At 32.3% G+C, this 21,572-nt stretch overlaps 1 protein-coding gene across 2 annotated transcripts in view; it reads left to right on the top strand.

Annotated features, from left to right (window-relative positions):
• CDK17 (cyclin dependent kinase 17) overlaps nucleotides 1–21,572 on the top strand; it is an 87,129-nt gene that overhangs the window by 62,672 nt on the left and 2,885 nt on the right. For both annotated transcript variants that reach the window (XM_019732143.2, XM_019732145.2), the window contains 10 exons: nucleotides 7,871–7,927; nucleotides 8,967–9,081; nucleotides 9,802–9,896; nucleotides 10,141–10,203; nucleotides 12,524–12,647; nucleotides 15,347–15,467; nucleotides 17,585–17,682; nucleotides 18,182–18,287; nucleotides 20,136–20,178; nucleotides 20,689–20,779. In XM_019732143.2, the coding sequence (XP_019587702.1) occupies nucleotides 7,871–7,927; nucleotides 8,967–9,081; nucleotides 9,802–9,896; nucleotides 10,141–10,203; nucleotides 12,524–12,647; nucleotides 15,347–15,467; nucleotides 17,585–17,682; nucleotides 18,182–18,287; nucleotides 20,136–20,178; nucleotides 20,689–20,779 (913 nt within the window). The remainder of the gene's footprint in view (nucleotides 1–7,870; nucleotides 7,928–8,966; nucleotides 9,082–9,801; nucleotides 9,897–10,140; nucleotides 10,204–12,523; nucleotides 12,648–15,346; nucleotides 15,468–17,584; nucleotides 17,683–18,181; nucleotides 18,288–20,135; nucleotides 20,179–20,688; nucleotides 20,780–21,572) is intronic.

The following is a 21,572-nucleotide window of genomic DNA, read 5'->3' as shown; positions in this document are numbered from 1 at the left end:
TGAAAATTCCAAAAATCCAGAAACCCCTTCCTGCCACCTTTCTATTTGCTTTCTACCTCCCACTTCCTCAACTGTAGCCATTATCCCTACTTACCAACGCCAAAGATTAGTTTTACTCATGTTTTCTACTGTTTTGATTATATTATGTTTATAGTATGTTTAAATATCTGGAAAGACTTTAAAATCCACATTTACATGCATGTTTTTATTTTAAAAGTGCTTTTGCTGTTCTTTTTCTGATTCTTATTTAAATTTTCAACTTTATATAATTATGAATATATATATTAAAATACAATTGATACACATGTATAATAATGTGTATTCAAGTTTTTATATATATTATACAATATGTATCCCAATATGTATAGAAGTGTACAATATGTATTTTTTTTGTAGTTAGCTTTTGCTCAGTGTTATGCTTGTGTTTTATCTAGGTTGTTTCATGTAGTTATAGTTCATTTGTTCTTATTGTCACATAGTACTCCATTGTATGAGTATACTATACTTTATCCAGTCTTCTGTTGATGGGCATTTATATTTGGATTGTTTTAATTTTTGGCTCTTACCAGATAGAGCTTCTATCACCATTTCTGTACGTGTATTTTTGTTAACATATGGAACCATTTCTGTTGGGTACGTACCTTCGAGTAGAATTGTTGGGTAAGATTATGTGCATATGTTCAGATTTCCTAGATACTGTCAAAACAGTTTCCAAAATGGTTGTACCAGTTTAAATTTTCTTCACCAGTACATGATAGTTCTAGTTGCTCTCTTTGCCAGTTTTTGATACTGTCCCTTTATAAAAATTTTTGACTTTTCTGGTGTTATCTTATCGTGGTTTTATTTTGCATTTTCCCAGTAACTAAGTTGAACACCTTTTAAATGTTTGTTGGCCATTTAGATACTCTCAGGTCTATTGTCTTTTCTGTCTTTTTCTTATTGATTTGTGAGACTACTGTATAAAGGACCTTTGTCAGGTATAAGTCTTGCAAATATCTTCTATTATGTATTAATAGCAATTGACCCATCAGTCATTTTTGAAAGGTCAGCTTTTCCTGTCACAGTGTCACCTTTGACATAAATTCAGGTGGCTGTATATGTGAGGATCTCTTTTGGATGGCTATAGTCCTGTAGCAGAGGTACATAAGAAGTGCTTTGAGACAAAGTGCTATGAGATAGCAAATCAAATGTCTTTGCACATCACAGGCTTACAAAAGAGATATTGCTTCAGCTGGCTCTAGAAGGATGGGTAGAAATTTGTCAGGTTGACAATGGGTGGAAGAGTGTTCTCAGCAGAGGAAACTTCATGCCCAGAGGCATGAATGTGAATATCATTATAACTGATATGAAGGGTAAATGTGGAATCATGTTAAGGAATAGGGCTTAAACGGATAGGATGGATCCAGACTGTAAGAAGCCTGAGATGTCAGGCCAAGGAGTCTGGACTTCATCTTGTGTAATGGAAGGACCTCAGATGTTTTTATTTAAACAAGGGCTGACATGACATTTTTGTTTTGAACATTAGCTTCAGGGAAAGTATAAATGATGAAATAGGAGAGAGACTAGAGACAGGAGATGAATTAAGAATTTGTTCAAAAATTAGGGATGATGTGGCAATCACGTGGACATGGAAAATAGAACACAGATCCTAGGGGTCATGTAGAGATAAAATAAGGTAGACCTGGTACCCAGTTGGACTTTGTGTGTGAGGAAGGAACAATTGATGAGGATTCCTGGAGTGCTGGCAGTTGTTATATCTCCTTTTTATATACTATATCATGGAAAAACTTCTGTTTTGGGTTACATATTCTAAAGAATAAAGTTACTTTATGCTAAATATAATATGAACATATTGTTATTTAACATTCATCAATATAATATACAGTAAAGTAAAAGTATACAGTAAGGTAAAAAGTACCTTTTACTGTATATTGTATAAAAGTACCTTACTGTATATTATATAAAAGTAATGCCACTTTGATTTTGGTATAGATTTATCATTGTCGTAGTTTTGCATCACTGCTTAAAGACATTTTTATTCAGATAACTTTGTCATTTGATTACTGGTTAAGGTGTTTTTTGGCTATCAATTTTTATCAAAGATTGATATTTAGGATAAATTTTGGAGTTACTAAATGTTCAGATTGGGACTAAAAGTATGATTTAATCACCATGTAATTCTTAAAGCTGTTTTTTAAGAGCTATATTTTTCAGTCTACATGAAATTAAGGAAAACAGTGCCCTCTAATGAATGTTAAGTGACGGGAGTTATTACTGTGGTTGGGTGTTCCTAGCCACTTACCTTGTTTTTTTATCTTGATATGGTTTATAGATTTCAGATTAATCATGGCAGTTGTGTTTTGGTTTCTATCAGTGTATCCCTTTCATTATTCATCTATTTTATAAAACATGATATCTTTTGAAATGTATTAGAAAATTATTCTTCAGTACCTTAGGTTTATGTATAAAAGCGCTGGTTAGGGAATAAATGGAAAGGAGATGGGAAAAGAAATGTATTCTTCACATGTGTTAGAGTTCGTGTTTCTATGAATAATATACGCTTTATCTAATAACAGTTTTTCAAGATAAAATTTTAGTTTTGTCTAAAAGTATAAAATTCTATGTTTTGTATTTTCGATAGCAATGTATAATAAGAGTAGTAAAAATAACAGATCCTTTGGATAGGAATTAAGAAACAAGTCACAGAATTCATTTCTGGTGGTGAAAGACACAATAGGGCAATTGGTTCTTCTATAAATTTATAATTGTCAACCTCAAATGGGCCCTCAGTGTTGCTTGGCTACCCTATTGTCTTTCTCTGGTTAACTCTTTCCCTTTCACGCTAAGCAGATAATCTCTTCTCCTACATGATAAGAAAGGGAGAAGCTATTAACCAGAAATCCCCTTATTTCCTGAATAACAAATGTGCAAATCAACCTACACCTGTTCTACCCACAACTCATTTTATTCTTTCCTTCTCTTAATATTGAGGAATTGTCCTTCCTATCTCATCTCCTCAGGGTGCTTAGAATATTTGTTATCCTTGTACACTCAAGTATATTCATTCTCCTCTTAACTGAATCCTTCCAATTGACTCTTTATTTAAATAAACTTTTAATTTTATAATAGCTTTAGATTTACAGAAAAATTTAAAAGATACTATAGAGACTTCCCATTTACCACACACCCAGCTATCCCTCTTATTAACATTTTACATTACTTAGTACATTTGTTACAAGTAGGAAACCAACACTGGTACAATTAACTCAACTCCACACTTGATTAAAATTTCCTTAGTTTTTCATTAAGGTCCTTTCTTGTCCCAGGATCCCATCTAGGACACCACACTACATTTAGTTGTCATGTCTCATGTTAAAGGTATTGGTTATTGGATCGGCGAACTGCCATTTAATGTTCATTATGACTAATAAGGAATAGAATATTCTAACTCTTAACATATTTAAACATTAGAGTAGCGGGAATGCCCATATGCGGATAGTCAGGTTTCCTAAGAGCATTGTTGCAATTACAATGAGGGCATACCCAGTGGAAGATTTGTGAGACTGTAATGGGCAATTTCAGTAAGCTGAAAATCTGTATTTGGAAATCTGTCTCATCATATTGAAATTATAGGTTATACATATTTTAAGAATCTGTTTCTTCCTATACAACAAGTATTAGATTCCTCATTCGTGGCTTTACCAATATAGATCATACGTAGTCCTTTGTATTGCTTAGATGAGAAAGCAGGGTACCAAGTCCTGATCTCTTTCAGAAATAATACTGGGGGTCCCAAAAAAATGTATACACATGACTTGTATTCAACTTTTGTTATCAGTATATATTATTATAATTTTAATACAGGTTTTTCCTTTCTTAAAATGTGTATACATTTTTTTGGCACCTTCTGTATATATATTATGGGATGTGAAAGTGAGGGTCAAAGTCTGCCCACAACTTAATTTACCTTTGGCATACCAATTACAGGATTAAGATAGTATCATGATGATGGTAACAGCAGTTTTTTTAAGACAAAAGGACCAAGTACAATAGAGATTCTCAATCTCTTTTCTGCCCCCCACATATCTAAGAACGCATTTCTGTCAGTAACGGTAACTTGGTCATTCTCACAGGAGGTAAATTAGTGTTTGGAAAAAATCTCCCTTTGTCCCCAGTGTTTCTTATACATACATTGACTTTTAGAATGGCATCTACACAACTTCTGCGCATACTTCATGTGTTTTGAAGCACAATTAGAATTATATTACCAGTATTTTAATACATCATTACAACTGTAATACAGTGATTGTGTTGCTAGAGCCAAAGTAATCAAGAAATCTCCCATAATGCTTGATACCACATATAAGTTGCGCTGAATTATAGGAAGGCTATTATTACAAATCATAATTTATTTTAAAAAATTTTTTATGTGTTTATGCTGGTAAGAGCCATCTGAACAGGAATTTGCTTGGGGCTACCAAAAAGCAAAGTATTCTCTTGGAGAAATGAAGTATCAGAAAAAATCATCTTCATATGTTGGGAAAGCAGAACTAAGGTTTTTTTTCTATTATGTTAAAATATAAAGCTTATCGTTCCATTCCTTTAGCTATTATTTCTGTTTTTATGAAATTTAAAATATTCTAAAATAATCTAATTTGGAACTCAGTCTAGATTGTGAACTGATGAAAGCAGGAATCATATCGCCTTTCTTCACTGTATCCCCAGTACCTAGCACTGTGCCTGGTACATGGTAAATAAATGAGCTGTGTCCTCTGTCCTCTGAATAATTTCTGTAGGAGAGTATGTCAGCAAGCTAGTCATTATATTTATTATTAATCTTGTCATGTTCAACAGATAAAAATACAAGCAAAATTTTCTAAAAATCCCATTTAAAGACTCAGTAATATTTGGATGCAATTATTAAATCCTTAAGGTTGGAAATTATTAAAATGAATGGTGAGGGGAATGGCCTTGGACAGAAGTGAGCCATCCTCCCAGAATGTTGGCATTTTGAATAAACCTGCTTTTCCTCCCACCATAAAAAAAAAAAAGAGAGAGAGAAGAGTGGAGAAATAGACATGCTTTACTCTTTGAATTAGATTCTGACAGACAATTTACTAGTAAAATTGCATTTTGCCTGAATTCTCTGCCTTCTGCATGGGTGGAATTTAGTTATGCTGTTTGTAGATCAATAATTAAAATTTAAATTTGACTTCAGTGGGTAGCCGGTTAGCTCAGTTGGTTAGACTGTGTTGCTAATGATACCCAGGTTTTCCAGTTCAATCCCCGCATGGGCCACTGTGAGTTGCACCCTCCTTAAAAAAAAAATTCACAATTATAATACAGTATTTACTTTCTTTTTTAAAAGCAGACTTTTAGCATATTGTAATGATCTCACTAAATCTCATTCTCTGAAAAGTGACTCTTTATAATGTTAATTTTTTATGTATCTCTTACAGTTTATTCCTTATATATTTTATATGATAACAGTAATCTATAACATTTTTATCTTTACAGTCTTGAATTTGTGGTCTACTTATACATACTTTAAAGTAAACCTCAGAATTTTTGTCATAGCCGCTATTGGACCAAAGTGTATTTGATGTTTTAAGGGAGGGAGTGCTAGGGTTTATTCACTTAAAATAGAATGAATAAGTTAATATTCCAGCAACTGATAAGAAAAAGTTCCTAGCTTGCAGTCATATTTTTCTATGTGCTTCTCATTGTTATGGATGATGACATTTTAATGTTTATTTTTCAGACACATTCACAGTTTTTGTTTATATTAGTTTCCATTTATTCTCAATATAGTTTTTTTTCTTTCATAAAATATATAACACAATAGTTAAAATTCATGGCAAAAATGCAATAGTTCCACATTTGTGAATTTAAACACCTGAATTCCAGAAATAGGTGTAAGAAAATAAAGACGTTCTGTCATAGTTTGTGCTACCTTGGCAATTAGCCTTTTTTTAAACTAAGTTATTTAAGATCATATGTAAATAGACTGTAAAAAAAACCATACATAAACTAAAAGATTATTGAGAATCACGCTTTCATGTACTACTAGATAGTGGGCTTGTTTGCCACGTTTTCCATATTAAAGTTAAAAACTATTTGTATTTGGAAAGTTGTCTGCTGTAATTTTACTTTATTCTGCATTGTTGTTGATAATAGAATGCAAGGACTGAATAGCTCTGAGTAATATACAAGCCAATACATGGGTAGATATTGTATAGTGGCTCCAAAACTTCATCTTTTTAATAAAAAAAAATTTAAACACTATATACAGAAAAAAATCATAAGGAGTGCAAAAAGAAGCAATTTTTCAGTCATTTAATAATATCACCCGTGAACAAAGTTATTAGTTTACCAAAATTGAATTAAGTACTGTTGGACATGCAGTTCTCTTGGCTTTTAAACATGATACATATCACTGTAACAAAAGGATAAAAACAGTTCCTTTAAGGGGCCTCTGCTACTTTTGGCCTTTTAACTTTAGGCAGTTTATCCTGTTCAAAATGTGGTAAGTGATTGATGTTCAGTCAGATTGTCAAATTTTATTGAGTACGTCCAGAATTTGACTAAAACATACATTTAATGATCCAGCATAATTGAAACACTTTTGAGACCTGAGGTTATATGGAAGAACATTATTTGCTTTCACTGGCTATTTATTTAAGGGTATTAGCACCACTCTGAGAGGCAATTTTCTTTTTTTTTTTCACTATTATTTCCTTTTCCACTATCTACAAGGGGTACTAGAAAATAATTTTAAGAAAATTCTCATTTTCCTCTTCTGCTTGTTAACTTTTTTCCTATTTTTGCTCTCCCAGTCCCGAAATTTCCATCTCTCTCTCTTTTTCCCCCCTACATGTTTTGTGTTAGGGTTTTTCTGTTTTTTCAGCTTTTAAATATTAGGTTTTCATTACATGTTTGGATGCATTCCATTTACCTCATTAATTGACTCCATACAAAATAGGTAAACAAGTTCAAGGTTTAAAAGCAATGGTTTTGAGAACTCACTTTTGAAGCCTTTTTGGTTTTTTTGGCCAGATTTAGACTTAAATTGCTTCTTTTGTGTCAGTTATTTCCTGATCCATAATAACAGTGTGACTTGCAGTTGTCTTTTTCATTATATTTTGGTTGGAAAACTGAAACAAATAGTATTTTGTTGCTTGAAGGCATTCCTAGGGAACTTAAAGATTAGTGAAGGAAAATATGTAGGAAAATTGTTTATTTTGCAGTTCCATTAAAAAGAAAATCATGTATTTTTTTTGAATTTGTGAAAGATTTATTTATTTGTTTATTTGAGGTATAGAAAACAACATAGTGATTAGACATTTATATACCTCACAAAGTGATAACCCTAATAAGTTTATTACCCATCTGACACCATACATAGTTATTAAATATTATTGGCTATTCCCTATGCTGTACTTTATATCCCCATGACTATTTTTTAAAATCATTGTTGACGTTCAGTGTTATTTTATATTAATTTCAGGTGTACAGCATAGTAGTTTTACAGTTATATAATTAATGAAATTATACCCCCCAATAAGTCTAGTACTCATTTGACACTACACATATCATGTTATCTTTTATAAAATTCTTTAGTGTCTTAAAATGTCTGGTATCTTAAAATCTCAGGGTCTTAAAACAACTTTTTCATAGCACGATGTTTACTAATCTATATAAAAAATGAGTTGACAGTTTTAATTGTGAACTTTGATATTTTTGAACCTTTGACTATTCCAACATCAGGTATATTTTAAAACTTGACAGATGTTCAACAGTTATAATCAACTTTTTCTAAGAGATGAATTGAAATTTTAAGAATACTAAATTTATAATTGTTTGCTTTCAGTCAGAAATTGGGTTTGGGAAAATGGAAACCTACATTAAATTGGAAAAGCTTGGAGAGGTAAGTAAATACGTATTTCGTAAATGTAAGACTTCTTTCTTGTTCATCATCTAAACTTCTCTATTAGTCTACAGTTTTTGCCAACCTGGGGTGGTGGGGGAATGTAATCTCTGTTGTCTGAAAGTTTATATCTTGTCCTGCAAAGGCAACAGAATGTAAGAAAGAAAAAAACCCTTAAGTTCTTGAAATGATCCCATCATTTTGAGAAGAAATGAGTATTTTTTTATAGCCTTGTAATCTTTATTGAAGCATAAAGTAACAAAAATGGGTATCTATTTGTTAGTTAGCCTCCTGGCAATCTGCTGTCTGTACTATCATGTGGGGAATTATGAGTTCAAACCTGTGAAAAATCAAAATACTATCTTGAAGATAAAGACACATGTCACAAAAGGAAATTCTTGGCTAATAAGAACCTGGTTTTCTTGAATTCGCTACTACTACTGACTAATTTTGAAGTGATCTCCTTCCCAGGGTAAGAGAGGCTGAAGAAAATAATAGAACTAGTTAATAGGGAATCCTTTTGAGAATTTGAGGGCTATCCTGGCAATGATAGAAGAAATCTCCAGAGTATGTTTTGTTTTGTTTTTTTAAAGGAAAGTTAATGTTTAAAATTCTGAAAAGTCTGCAAACCAGTATAATTTTTATAATTGAACAATATGTTAGTTACAATTTCAGTTTTCAGTTAATATATTCAGTTTCCTCAATTCCTGCATACCATTGCAGGTAGAATACCTTTGATTCCAAAGCTATTGATCCATAGGTTAATCTGATACACAAGTATGAAAAGTAAATTAAATATTCTCATATTTTGCTATGAGAGGCACTCTAGGGTTATAAGTATGGAAGCAGTGCATGTGGAACTGAAAGTCCTTTTTAGGTATAGGAAAACCAAGACTAATCATTGTGACGTTTTCCTTGCAAGATGAATTTAACATGATGCTTAGAAATTAGAAATTTAATTAAGGCTCTTTATTGTATAGGTGGTATAACTAGACCCTCATGATACTTTTGATGTGTCTTTCAAAAATATATTTTATAGGGTACATATGCAACAGTGTATAAAGGAAGAAGTAAATTGACAGAGAATTTGGTGGCATTAAAAGAGATCCGGTTGGAACACGAAGAAGGTGCACCCTGCACAGCTATAAGAGAAGGTATAATTTGATCTTTTGTCAGTAAAATGTATTATGAAATTATTGTAGAACATTTTAAATCCAAAGCTGTATAATAAGAGTTCATTTTGTGTAATTAAGAAGAGCTCAGATATAGAGATAACAGATGACTGGAAGATATATTTAGGCCTTAAAAAAGCTAATATCTAAAGCCAAAATATTCATCAGAAAGGGATTCATTCATTATATTGTGTAGCTTGAGTTATTAAAAATCATTGTCATGGGCAAATATTTGACATTGTGAAATGTTATATAGTGGCACATGGGAAAAAGCTAACTATAAATTAGTATATACAGAATTTAAATAATTCCTATAATGGTATTTTTTAAAAAAGATAGAGTTTCCAGAAAATGCTTTGAAGCAATTGGTTACCAATTTAGAGGGAAGTGATACCTAGTACTTCATATCTAAATTAATTCTGGAACTTCTCAGCACATGAACATTTGAGAGAGAAAAAAAACACAAGATATTATGGAGGGTATTATTATAATATTGGGGTCAATTAAAAATATCAAACCCAGAATTATAGAAGAACAAAATTTGATTCTATTGAAATTAGTATTACAAATCCCCTTGGTCAATTATTGTTGTAAACTTAAGAGAATCTGAAACTCAATCATTTGTTTGCTAAACTTACTTCAGGTTTTTATAAAGACTGGCTACCACAGACCAAATAACTGACTTTCTTTTCTGTTTTGCAGTTTCACTGTTAAAGGATCTAAAACACGCAAATATAGTTACCTTACATGACATTGTTCACACAGATAAATCTTTGACCCTGGTCTTTGAATATCTGGTAAGCATAATAAAAACTCAGTATTTGCTTTTGCTTTAATAAAACATCAATTGGATTTTTTAACAGCATCAGGGACATTATTGCTTAATTATTGGTATTAAATTTATGTGTGGTGCATTCAATACCTTCCCTCAAAAAACAACTTATTTTTAAAAATTAATAGTATTTATTAATAGTATTTAAGTAAATCAGCTATGCCTTCTGAAAACTATGTACCACATAATAAGGTGCTGTATTTTTTCAGGATAAAGACCTAAAACAGTACATGGATGATTGTGGAAACATCATGAGTATGCACAATGTAAAGGTACGTTTTAATGTGTCATTTTAAATTTTGTTTAAAGCAGAGACAAACACTAAGCATAGACAGAGTACATTACTTGATGAAATATACCATCCGCATAACTATTCTGCTTCAGAATTTTCTGTTTGGCATTTTAAATAGGTTATTGTCCTCTGAACAAATTTACTCAGAACTTCTGTTTACTATAATGTCTCTTAGGCTCAGACCATTTTGTAGAACCTACTTTATTTTAAAAATGTTAAACACTTTTGATATTCCTTTTATGCCAATTCTCTTAGACATAGAGTACATTTACTGGTATAGTCTGCTTTAGAAAATCCAACAAGCCTCTTACTAAGTTGGTGCAAAAGTAATTGTGGTTTAAAAGGTTAAAAAAAATTGCAAAAACAGCAATTACTTTTGCACCAACCTAATACATCAAAATCTAAATGTTTAAAATAAATACAAATGATTAGCGCATTCTGTAAAAGGCCTTCTTTAAATGGCAAACTCCCCTAACATATTTTAAATGCTATTTAAGTATAAAACACCAACTGATTTTCAAGTTACTAATCTAATGAGTAACGCCAGGAACATGCACAACTAAAGTATTATGAATACTAGGCTGGAAATACCAATTTATATTGTCAAGAGGAAAAGGAAGATAATTGTTATGGTTTCTTACCTGTATATCTAAAAACGTGATGTGATGCCAGAAAAGTTTGGCATAATAATCAGTGTCAGATGAAATGCAAAAATAAGATAAGAGTAAAATCAAGTGAAAACATTTGATACACTTGGGTTCTTACAGTAGGTTTCTTTGACCCGAGTGATATACTCCAAATTTAGCAGAGATTTATTTATCTAAACTTTGTCCAGAAAGTATTCTGGAAATAGGCTGTCCCAGCTGTGTTTTGAGACACTTCCAATTCTGTAGACAGTAACTTTAAACTTACATTTAAAAAAAAATAGTAATTTTGGTGGATAGAAAGGAGAAGAAGTTTCTTTTACTAAAAGACAACTCAGAACATACGGATAACACATTGCTAAGAATTTTAGAATAGGGCTTTAAGTGTATTTCCTTATACATTCCATGAGAATTCATAATATTTTACATTTTGTTTTACAAGTTGTGGATTCATTTGCATATATTTCTGTTTGTTGTTTTCATTTTGTTTTTCCTGCTTTCACATTAGCAATAACTTGGAAAGAAAATAAGTCCTTATCATAATTTGACAAAGATTTGAGAAGTTTCTCTTTTAAGCCAGGTCTACATGGCTTGCTTAAGGTGTAAAGTATTTATTTGTTTAAATGGCAAATTTAACTCTGTACTTGTATTTTCCAAACCTAAGAATTAACAGGAATACATGGAAATAGTAATTTTAGAGTTTTCAAAGCTCGTAAATATGTAGTGTAGAAAAACTGCTGATTAGAATTTCTTTAGGCCTATTGTTCACCTGCTGCCTTGGCTTATTCTCAATGTTCTAATGTTCTGGTTTTCACCTACAAGTAAACCAAGGATACACTCTTCAGTCCTCTGTATTGAAGCTCTTTTTGTTACCCCAAAGAATCAGAAAACCTACCATGTTCCACATCCCTTTTCCACCAAAATCAACAACAAAAAGTCTACCATTAGCCTTGTAGGGATTGCTTCTTTCAAGGAGTCATTCAGAGCTCTACAGTGCTAATTCCCTTTTCTGAACCATAGCAGATTTTGAAGGCTGAGTAGGAGGTGCTGAAAGTAAAGTACCCAGGAGGTGGGTGATAGAAGCTGGTTTAGGTTATTTTTATATCACGTAATTTGCCAGAGCTGTGCAGCACCATCCTGTTTGACATCTCAGAATTTTCATAAAACCACCAATTCCAATGCCTTATTTTAAAGACAGTGTTCCAGATCAGGGTTTTCTTTTCTTTTTTTTTGGTGGGGGGCGTTTTTGGTGGGAGGAGGCGGGGATTGGAGGGTAGAGTTTGGATGGTTGTTTTGCCAGAATTTAATAATCAAACTGTAAGCCTTGTTGGTAGGCTTGCAAGTTTATCAGGATATGTTTATTTTAAATCATTTTTCAATAATAACTGAACTGTTATTATTGAAAACTGAAGTGAAGTTTCATTTCACTTTATTTTCAATATTTATTTTCATAGATACTGTCAGACTAAAAAACATAGGTAGATCCTTCAAATAGAAAACAACTATATAAGGAAAATGTTTTGTACTTAAGGATATGGTTCCTTTTTTTTTTTTTTAAATGCTAGTCTAGGCCAGTTGCTTTTCTGTCTGCCATAACTTATGCTTATATACCACAGTATATCTGTAAGGCTGATTTCTATTTATTTGTTTCTATAGCTGTTTTTGTACCAAATTCTACGTGGTTTGGCATATTGCCACAGAAGAAAAGTGTTGCACCGAGACTTGAAACCACAGAACCTCCTCATTAATGAAAAAGGAGAATTAAAGCTAGCAGATTTTGGTATGGAATGTATGAAAGATATTTATAAATAGTTCTGGGTGATTAAGTTTCAAAGAACTACAGTTGACGCTGTGTAATTGCTTTTATGTGGGTGTGGAAATTTCCTCTGTAGACCATAGAATAAGGTATTTGACAAAACTTTGGTGGGTGAGTTATGTTGGGATTGCTAAAAGGCACCATTCTGAGGTATGATGCATAGACCCCTAAGGCCCTTTCAGGGGGTCTCCAAAGGTATAATATGTTATCAAAATTATACTAAATGTTATTTTCCTCTTTCACTGTGTTATTGTTTGCACTGATGATCCAAAAGCATTAAGGGGTAAAATTACTGGTGCCTTAGTATAAATCAAGGCAGTGACACCAAACTGTACTTAGTAGTCATTTATTCTTTTGGTAACAGATTAAAAATTCACTGTTAGTAAGTGGTAAATTTGTTCTGGAAATTCCTATACTTTTACTTATTTAACACTTTACCATTTTTTTGACAGGTAGGTTGCTATTTGTATTTCCTTTCTTAAAAAGGAAATGGGTGGGTCATATGTGTTTAAATAAATTATAAGTTATTTGCATATACTCACATAGATAGTACAGTTTCTTGGGTATAGTTTGTATACTTATTTATTTATTTACTTACGTATTTATGCCAAGCTGCATTTATTACTCCTTATTCCTTAACCACGAAATGAATGGCAATGACAGGGAAACCTTGCTTGGCTATTAGAAATTCAAAAAAAGAATGGCAAGGGCCATCAAATATTTACTTTTGCAAAGGAATACTATGAATGCTTTAAATTTTGCTTGTAACCTCTACAAAGCAAGCCAAGCAAATCTTATCTTCCCACAGGACAACAAGAAATTCTGATTATTCCATGAGATAGTGTAATTAACTTTGTCTCTATTGCTTTTCGTGATTTTTTTTGTTGGTTGCATAGTAGTAAATATACTTAGGACTCTACATAAAGGAGGGTCAGGTAACTTTGAGTATTTTACTGTGAATTGTTCTTGATCCCTATGAAGTTTCTACCCTTTCTCCTGTGATTGATGAAATTCAGGTTTAGGAAATACTAATGTAGACATTTTCATTAATAATAGAAAATGGCTTATATAACAATACCATATCACATTTAATTAATATGGTTTGGAGGAGATTATTATTTCGTTTCATGCCAGTACTGAAATTCTAATTGTAAACCAGGAGCCTGTTTGAACAAATACCCTACTTCAGAATTCTCTCAGGAGTAGGAGAGGAAGGTACTGAGTAAACTGTAACTGGCAATTGCTTTGGTGCCGTACATATAGGTTATAAGATAAGTAAACTTGTGGCCCTGTCCTTTGTCCCCTTATAGCCCACTATTAATATCAGGAAGAGAGATCAGAAAGCTGCCTTTATGTTGCTAATTACCAGAATTGGTAGGAGAATAATTTGTTGAACTTATTTTACCAAGTTGAGATGGTAGAGTAAAACTTGTAATTAAATAAAATAGTGTCAACATTGTTCTGTTACACCCTTTAGCCATTATACTAAACAAAAATAGTCTGAGTGATACTATTTTATTTTAATTTCTGATTTTATTTGAGTGACTTTATCCAGTTTAATAAAGTATTTAATTACCCTTTTATGACACTTTTTAGATTTTAATTTTTTTAAACAGATACATAAAGTTATACATAACAAATCACAGACAAAACATGAATTATTCCTTGTTTGAAATAAACTATATGTTAAATTTATATTTCTTCAGATAGCTTTTATTTAAAGTGGCTTCTTCAGAATTTTGAGGCTGAGAGGTAGTAAAACAAACTCTCTCATGCCAATGGCTCAAGAGATAAAGTTTTGAACTCTCACCTTTATTTCTGGATAATCAGTGAATTCCATATTAAATTGGCAAAGGAATGGCATGTGTTTTACATCATTTGCAGCAATTAATATCCAAAGGCAGGTCTGTCTCATTTTAAAATGATCCATGTAACTTAAAATTTAAAAAGAAAGTTCAGAACAGGAATTTATTCTAATGTAACTTTCTCTAAGTAGGCTTCTGCAAGGAAATTGTCAATAAAATTCAGCAGGATCTGATAACTATGTATGGTGTCAGATATGTACTAGACTTATGAGGTGATCACTTTGTAAGTTATATAAATGTCTAATCACTACATTGTACATCTGAAATGAATATAATATTGTATGTCAACTATTTGAAAAAATAATTATTAAAAAAAAAGAAATAGATTTTAGAGACAGAAAATAAAAACAGGATCTTGGACCAATAATAGCTTCAAATTCTTTGATATAGCAAATTAAAGTTGGAATCAGGTTAAAAAGGTGACAGAATCCTATAGTTGTAAGAAGTAAAATTGTTCATCTCAGTGTCATTGACCTATTTTGCATCGACTTAAATTCAGCTGGGAAATTTTGGCATCATGATTCATGGACAACAGGAAAATATCTAAAGTTTAGATGAACCCAGACACTGTACCAGGTATTTTCACATACACAAAAATAAGCATAATGTCTGATTGTGGAATTACTATTACTTAGGTTAATTATATAAAGATTTACTGACCAAAGACCATGCATACTTTAAAAAATTCGTAAGTCTACTTTTTAAGCTACAGGAAGCTACAGAGGAGCCATCTCGGGCATCCTTGTGACTGGAGGGAGTCATGATGAGGATATTTCTTGTTTTCTTTTCCCTATGAAGGACTAGCCAGAGCCAAGTCAGTTCCCACAAAGACCTACTCAAATGAAGTTGTCACACTGTGGTACCGGCCACCTGATGTGCTTCTCGGTTCTTCAGAGTACTCAACACAGATTGACATGTGGTAAATATATGCGGATGTTGTTGCCATTTATAATTTTGAAAGAATGTAGCTGTTAACAGGGCATACCGATAGATACTTGACTTTTAAGGAGATACTATTTTAAAGAGCTGCAATATAAGCAATGACAAAGTTCTGGCACGTAAGATCACCTAGGTTTAAATACCAATTCTACCACTTATAACTATATAATAACCTTATTTAAATTACGGGCCTGTGCCTTAGTTTCCTAATTTAAGGAAATGGGAGTAGTAACAATAATTATTTTAAAGGCTGTTCTATGGATATTGTTAAGACCAAATAAGCTAATATATACAAAGCACTTAGAAGAGCGTCTGGTACATAGTAATTTAAAACAAAATTATTGTTTTTATTATCATTTAATATTCACCAAAATCTACTTGCTTTAAGTTGATCTAAAAAATAGTAAACTATCGTAGCCATTTTCCTAACACACCATTTTGATGATGACACTCCTTCACTCAAACAGTTTTGCTCCTTCCCCATTCATTACCTGTAGAATAAGGTATAATTCTTTAGTCTGATACTTAATGATCTCCATAAAAATGTCTCTAAACTACCTTTTTCAACTTGCTTCAGACCATTCCTCTACACTAATGTTCCCTTTTAGTCAAATGGGCTACTCACTGTATCTCAAAAAGAATCTGGGCTTTTCCACCTTTGCTGCTGTGTTCATACCAGTCTACCCCTCTGGAATACTTGCCTGTTTCCCTAACTGGGGCCTGTACCTAGGAACTTTGAAAACACATTTTTCATAAATCCTTCCTGAATGCAACCTAGCCTCCAGCGGCAATTCCTTCCTCTGAACTGCGGTTGCATTTAATTGCCTACACCTTTCATGTAGTGATAAGCCGTATACTTCCTTCTGTTGTCTTGGGTTGAACAATTATATTTTTGTTTTGTAGAACATTTTTTTTTAAACTTATCTTCTAAATTGTGGTAAAATACACATAACATAGAATTTACCATTTTAACCAATTTTAAGTGCACAGTTCTTTGGGATTAAGTACATTCACATTGTTATACAACCATCACCACCATTCATCTACAGAACTTTTTCATCTTGCAAAACTGAAACAAATTCCATACCCATTAAACAGCAACCCATATTCTCCTCCCTCCAGCCTCTGGCAACCACCATTCTACATTCTGTCTCAATGAATTTGACTTTTCTAAGTACCGCATATCAGTCAGTGGAATCATACAGTATTTGTCCTTCTGTGACTGGCATATTTCCCTTAGCATAAATGTCTTCCGAGTTCCATCCATGTTGTAGCTATTTGATTTTATGTGTCAGAATTTCCTTCACTTTCAAGGCCGAATAATCATTATATATGTATGCTACATTTTGTTTATATCCATTCATCAGTTGAGGGACACTTTTGTTTTCTACCTTTTGGCTATTGTGAATAATGCTGCTGTGGACATGGCTGTACAAATATCTCTCTGAAGCCTGCTTTAAATTCTTTTGGGTATATACTTAGGAGTGGAATTGCTGGGTTATATGGTAACTCTACTCTAAATTTTTTTTTGGGGGAACTACCATACTGTTTTCCATCATGGCTGCATTTTCTTTGTAACATTTTAATACATAAAATTAAATTTTATACACAGTTGCTAGATTATGAGTCCTTTAATGGAAGAACTGAGTCTTAAACTTAACGTGTATTCACACAGATACTAGAAGACAGTCTTCATTCACTGAGCCTCCATCCATTTCTCTTCCTTCCCTTACACATACCCTCTCACACACTCTACACCCTGTCTCTGCTTCCTGCATAAAAGCATTTTGAATCATGTGCTTCTCCCCATCCCTGCTACCCACTAACAAACACATAGTAAGCATTAAATCACTATTAGCTATTACTAATGTTATTCTTCAATGATCATGCTGAGGAGAGCTGGACGTTTTAAGTGGGAAAATGGATACAGTAATATAGAAACTGAGACAAATAGGATAAATGCTAATATCTCTGCTGGAAGTTTTCTACCAGGCTAGTACAAAATTCTCCAGAGAGACGATCTTAAGGAAAAGATTCTTGTGTGTCATAATATGTAAATGGATTACTTATCTTTTTTTTTTATGATATATTTTAAAGGGGTGTTGGTTGCATTTTCTTTGAAATGGCTTCTGGAAGACCTCTATTTCCAGGATCAACTGTGGAAGATGAACTGCACTTAATTTTCCGACTGCTAGGTAACAGAAGAAATCTTTCTCCATTGATTTGTTACCTACAATTGACTAGCTAGATAAGACTATCTTTAAAAAATATATTTAAAAATTTGATACTGAGACTAACAAATAGTTGTTATAAATATTATAATTAATGTAATTATGATAAAGATAGATCCTTCTAGGCAACTTTTAATTTACTGAGGCCCACCTTTGCAATAGATTTTATGGAAGAACAGAGAAGAGAAATACTATTGAAAATTGACCTTTAGCATATTATTAGGAAATATTTCTAGCTTAGGTGTCAATTAGGCATCATCATTTTATGGCATCATTGGAGAGTCCCCCAAAAAAGTCTGCATATGTTTACTTAATATTTCTATCATTTTGGTTTCAGTTCAAAGTCAAGTCATCTACAAATGTAAATTGTTCTTTAAAACACTTTCTTAATCCTGCCTACTTATATGTATTTGCATATATATGAATTTTTACATATTTATATATATAATTGTTTTTAATTCAGGGACTCCATCTCAGGAAACTTGGCCAGGTGTTTCTTCAAATGATGAGTTCAAGAACTACAACTTTCCAAAATATAAACCTCAGCCTCTAATTAACCATGCACCCAGGTATTTTTTTTTTTCTTTCTTTAAGTGAAAGGGGAAAACCCACATGATTCTCTTAAAATATTAGCCACAGTGAGCACTCAGGACAAAATATATAATTCACATACACAATTCTTAAATATTTTAGTAGCTAAGTTAATTGAATTCCTTCTTTCCTGAATCAGATTAATTTTATAATTCAGTGACCAAGGAGTACCAATGTATGTAAGTCATAGAATTGAGCTGTATATAAAATGAACATAGGTATTATTCTAGAGTTTATGTCAATTGTTCCCTTTTCCAGAAAGATGTTAGTTAATGCCTTAAAAACATGAAGACCTTGATGAAATTTCTGTTTTGCTTTCTATAGAAGTATTCTATATTTACTTTAAAAAACCTAAGTAAAATTTTGACTCTAATAAAAGGTGATGCGGCAGTATTTTGGTCCAAGTTAATGACATAATTTGTATTTGAAGAATATAATTAATCTCTGACCCTTCGTATCTTAAATACTGGCCATTCAATTAAAGTTTCTGCTCAGACCTACCCCCAGATCTGTCCAAGATGCCCATTAAAATTTGACTGACAAAATGTATTACATTTTACTAAGTAACATAGAGTAACCTCTTTGACTGTATTTTTCCATCTTTCCTTAAAAAAAATAAAAAGGACACCAAGGTACCAAATAAGGCTAATGTCTGTTTTACTCAAAAGCCATTCACATTTCTCAGAACATAACACATTTGCTGTAGTTTCTTTTATTCTGCAGCTGCAGAATAGCAATCCAGTTCTGACACCAAAAATATTTTTAAAGTATTTATGTGAATTGATGTCCTTATTGTTACCATAGTAGCTAATAATATTCTAAGTTGACTTGCTTAGGAAGAATGAAATTATGTGCTGTACTTTTTGTGTGTATTTTTCCCAAATCCTATTTTTGTCATTTATATATTGTTTGCTGTTGTAATGTCCAGTGCAGAAGGTTGAAACTCTTCTTTAAGCAGATTTTCCATTACTTTAGTACTCAGCTCGTCGATGGCCAAGGATCTCTGGGTATTTGTCAGATTGGTAAACTACAAAGGATTAAAAGAGTCTGGAGAATGTCTAGGCCACAGCATCCACAGTACCCACTAAGAACATTTGGATGGGAAAACATACTTTATCCATAATCGTGCTATTGCCAATGAAAGGCAGCAAAATAGAACTTGTGATTTCTGATCAGATTATCCCATTAAGATAAACTCTAAATCCTCTACTCACTGTTATATTAAATTCATCACTATAATTATCTATATTGGCTGTATCATTGGTTTTATAGCCCTTCTTAATTGTTTTATGAAGTTACTAAGGCATATTTAAACTTCAGTTTATAGCTATGCTCAGCTGACTACCCTGTAAAAATTTGCTGAATGACTCATCTGTGTTTATCTTGACACAGTGATACATTTTGTGGTCACTTGTCTCCTTGTTTTCACCTGTATAATAGGAAAATGATACTTTTGTACTCTTGCCTTCAGTGGAACACTATGAAAAGTGATGTAATTTACTTAAACTTTCCCAATAAATAGGGATTACTTTGAGACAGAATGGTGATTTTTAAAAATTCCATAGTTTTTAATCATCTAATTTTTTTTAATATTGAAAATTTGAATTGAAGCCCAATTATTTATGGTTTCTTCTTAAACAAGTGGCAAGATAAGTCTTTTAATGATAAAACAGATTTGAGTTTATTTAAAAGCAACAGGATTGGCTGTTTTAGGGCACTTGAATTTCACACATTAAAACACTTGGAAAATAGTTTTATTTGAAAAGTTGCTATTAGCTAAGATAAAATTAGAGAATAAATTGCCACTTGTTTTTTGTTGCTTCTAGGTTAGACTCTGAAGGAATAGAGTTGATAACAAAATTTCTTCAGGTAAGTTACATCTTATTTGTAATTGTTAAATGGGTTAACTTCTCTAAACTTCAGTTTCTTCATCTGTAGAATGGGATCAGTCATATGTCCTTCAAAAATTTACCACAGCAATAAATAAGGTTATTTATTATAGTGTCTAGCATGCTTAAGGCATATGCTTAAGTAAAAAAAAGAAAGTATTGGGTATATTTTCCAATGATCCATCGGTGTTCATGAAGAAAAGTAACACTAAAGGTCAGATATTTTAATTTTTTATCACTTTAGAAAAATATAGGGAATCTAAATTTTTAGTTAAGATCCACTTTATCTTGGGGATTTGGAACCGAGATAAAAAATCATTACTACATAATCTCAGTACCAACTCAGTTAGAACATGTCTGGAGTACCTCCCAATTGGTTTGTAAAAAAATAGTGTATTAAATAATCAAGATAAAAGTAGTGCTAACTTCCCGAACCCTTTTACAGTATTTAGAGAAAAAGTTCATGATGCAGTTCTTTGCTTTTTCACAGTATGAATCTAAGAAAAGGGTTTCAGCAGAAGAGGCCATGAAACATGTGTACTTTCGAAGTCTGGGACCAAGAATACATGCTTTACCTGAAAGTAAGAGAAATTCTGAGTGTCTCCCCCACCCCCTATTTTCATTTGTCCAGGGCTGGAAACGAGTGAATTAGGGGTTTAGGAAGAGATTGCTGTTGGTTTTTAAGCCTAAAATTCTAGTCTTCTTATAATTAGATCAGAATTCCTTGAAGGAAGGTATATGTCTTGTTTGCCTATGTTTTAATTTATTTTTTTTCACTCTTGAGCACATTTCCACTGTGTAAGAAATCAAAAGTACTTAGGCGTGGGCCATTAATCTTACTGGACTTGAGGTGGAAAATGCTATAAGATGATAGTCATTGTCATTAGTCCCGGTCTGGATTGCTTTGATTTGGAGTTGTTAAAAATGGATTTCAGGAAAAGAAGAGTGAGACACAACCAAAACATAAGATTGTTTTCTTGTGAAAGTAGATTTCCTTTTCAAGATATAAAAGATGATTTTTCTTTCCTGTGGCCACTCTTGACTTTCCTGTCGCCATGACAGTGGTGAGCATGTTGTTAGTCACGATAACAGCCTGTTTCTTATGCTCGAGGTATCTGCTTGATTTTACTCATAACATTCTTTTTTTTTTTAATTACCTCAATATTTTACTTTAAAATTGAGTAAAGTGAATAGGAAATTAGGAGAATATTTGGGAATGGAGTTGCCAAAAGCTTTCATTAATTTCCCAGTCTCATTTATTAGACAATATTCATTCATCAAAGTTTGCTAATTGGAGTCAAGAATCCTTAGAACTTTTCACTTAGAACTTACTGGATATTTTTTAGTGAAAGATTACCTCACCTCTCTGGTAGA

Source organism: Rhinolophus sinicus, linkage group LG02 (genome assembly GCF_036562045.2).
Source record: "Rhinolophus sinicus isolate RSC01 linkage group LG02, ASM3656204v1, whole genome shotgun sequence".
Lineage (NCBI taxonomy): Eukaryota > Metazoa > Chordata > Mammalia > Chiroptera > Rhinolophidae > Rhinolophus > Rhinolophus sinicus.
Note: the sequence above shows the minus strand (reverse complement) of the source record. Positions and strands in the feature narration are given on the sequence as shown.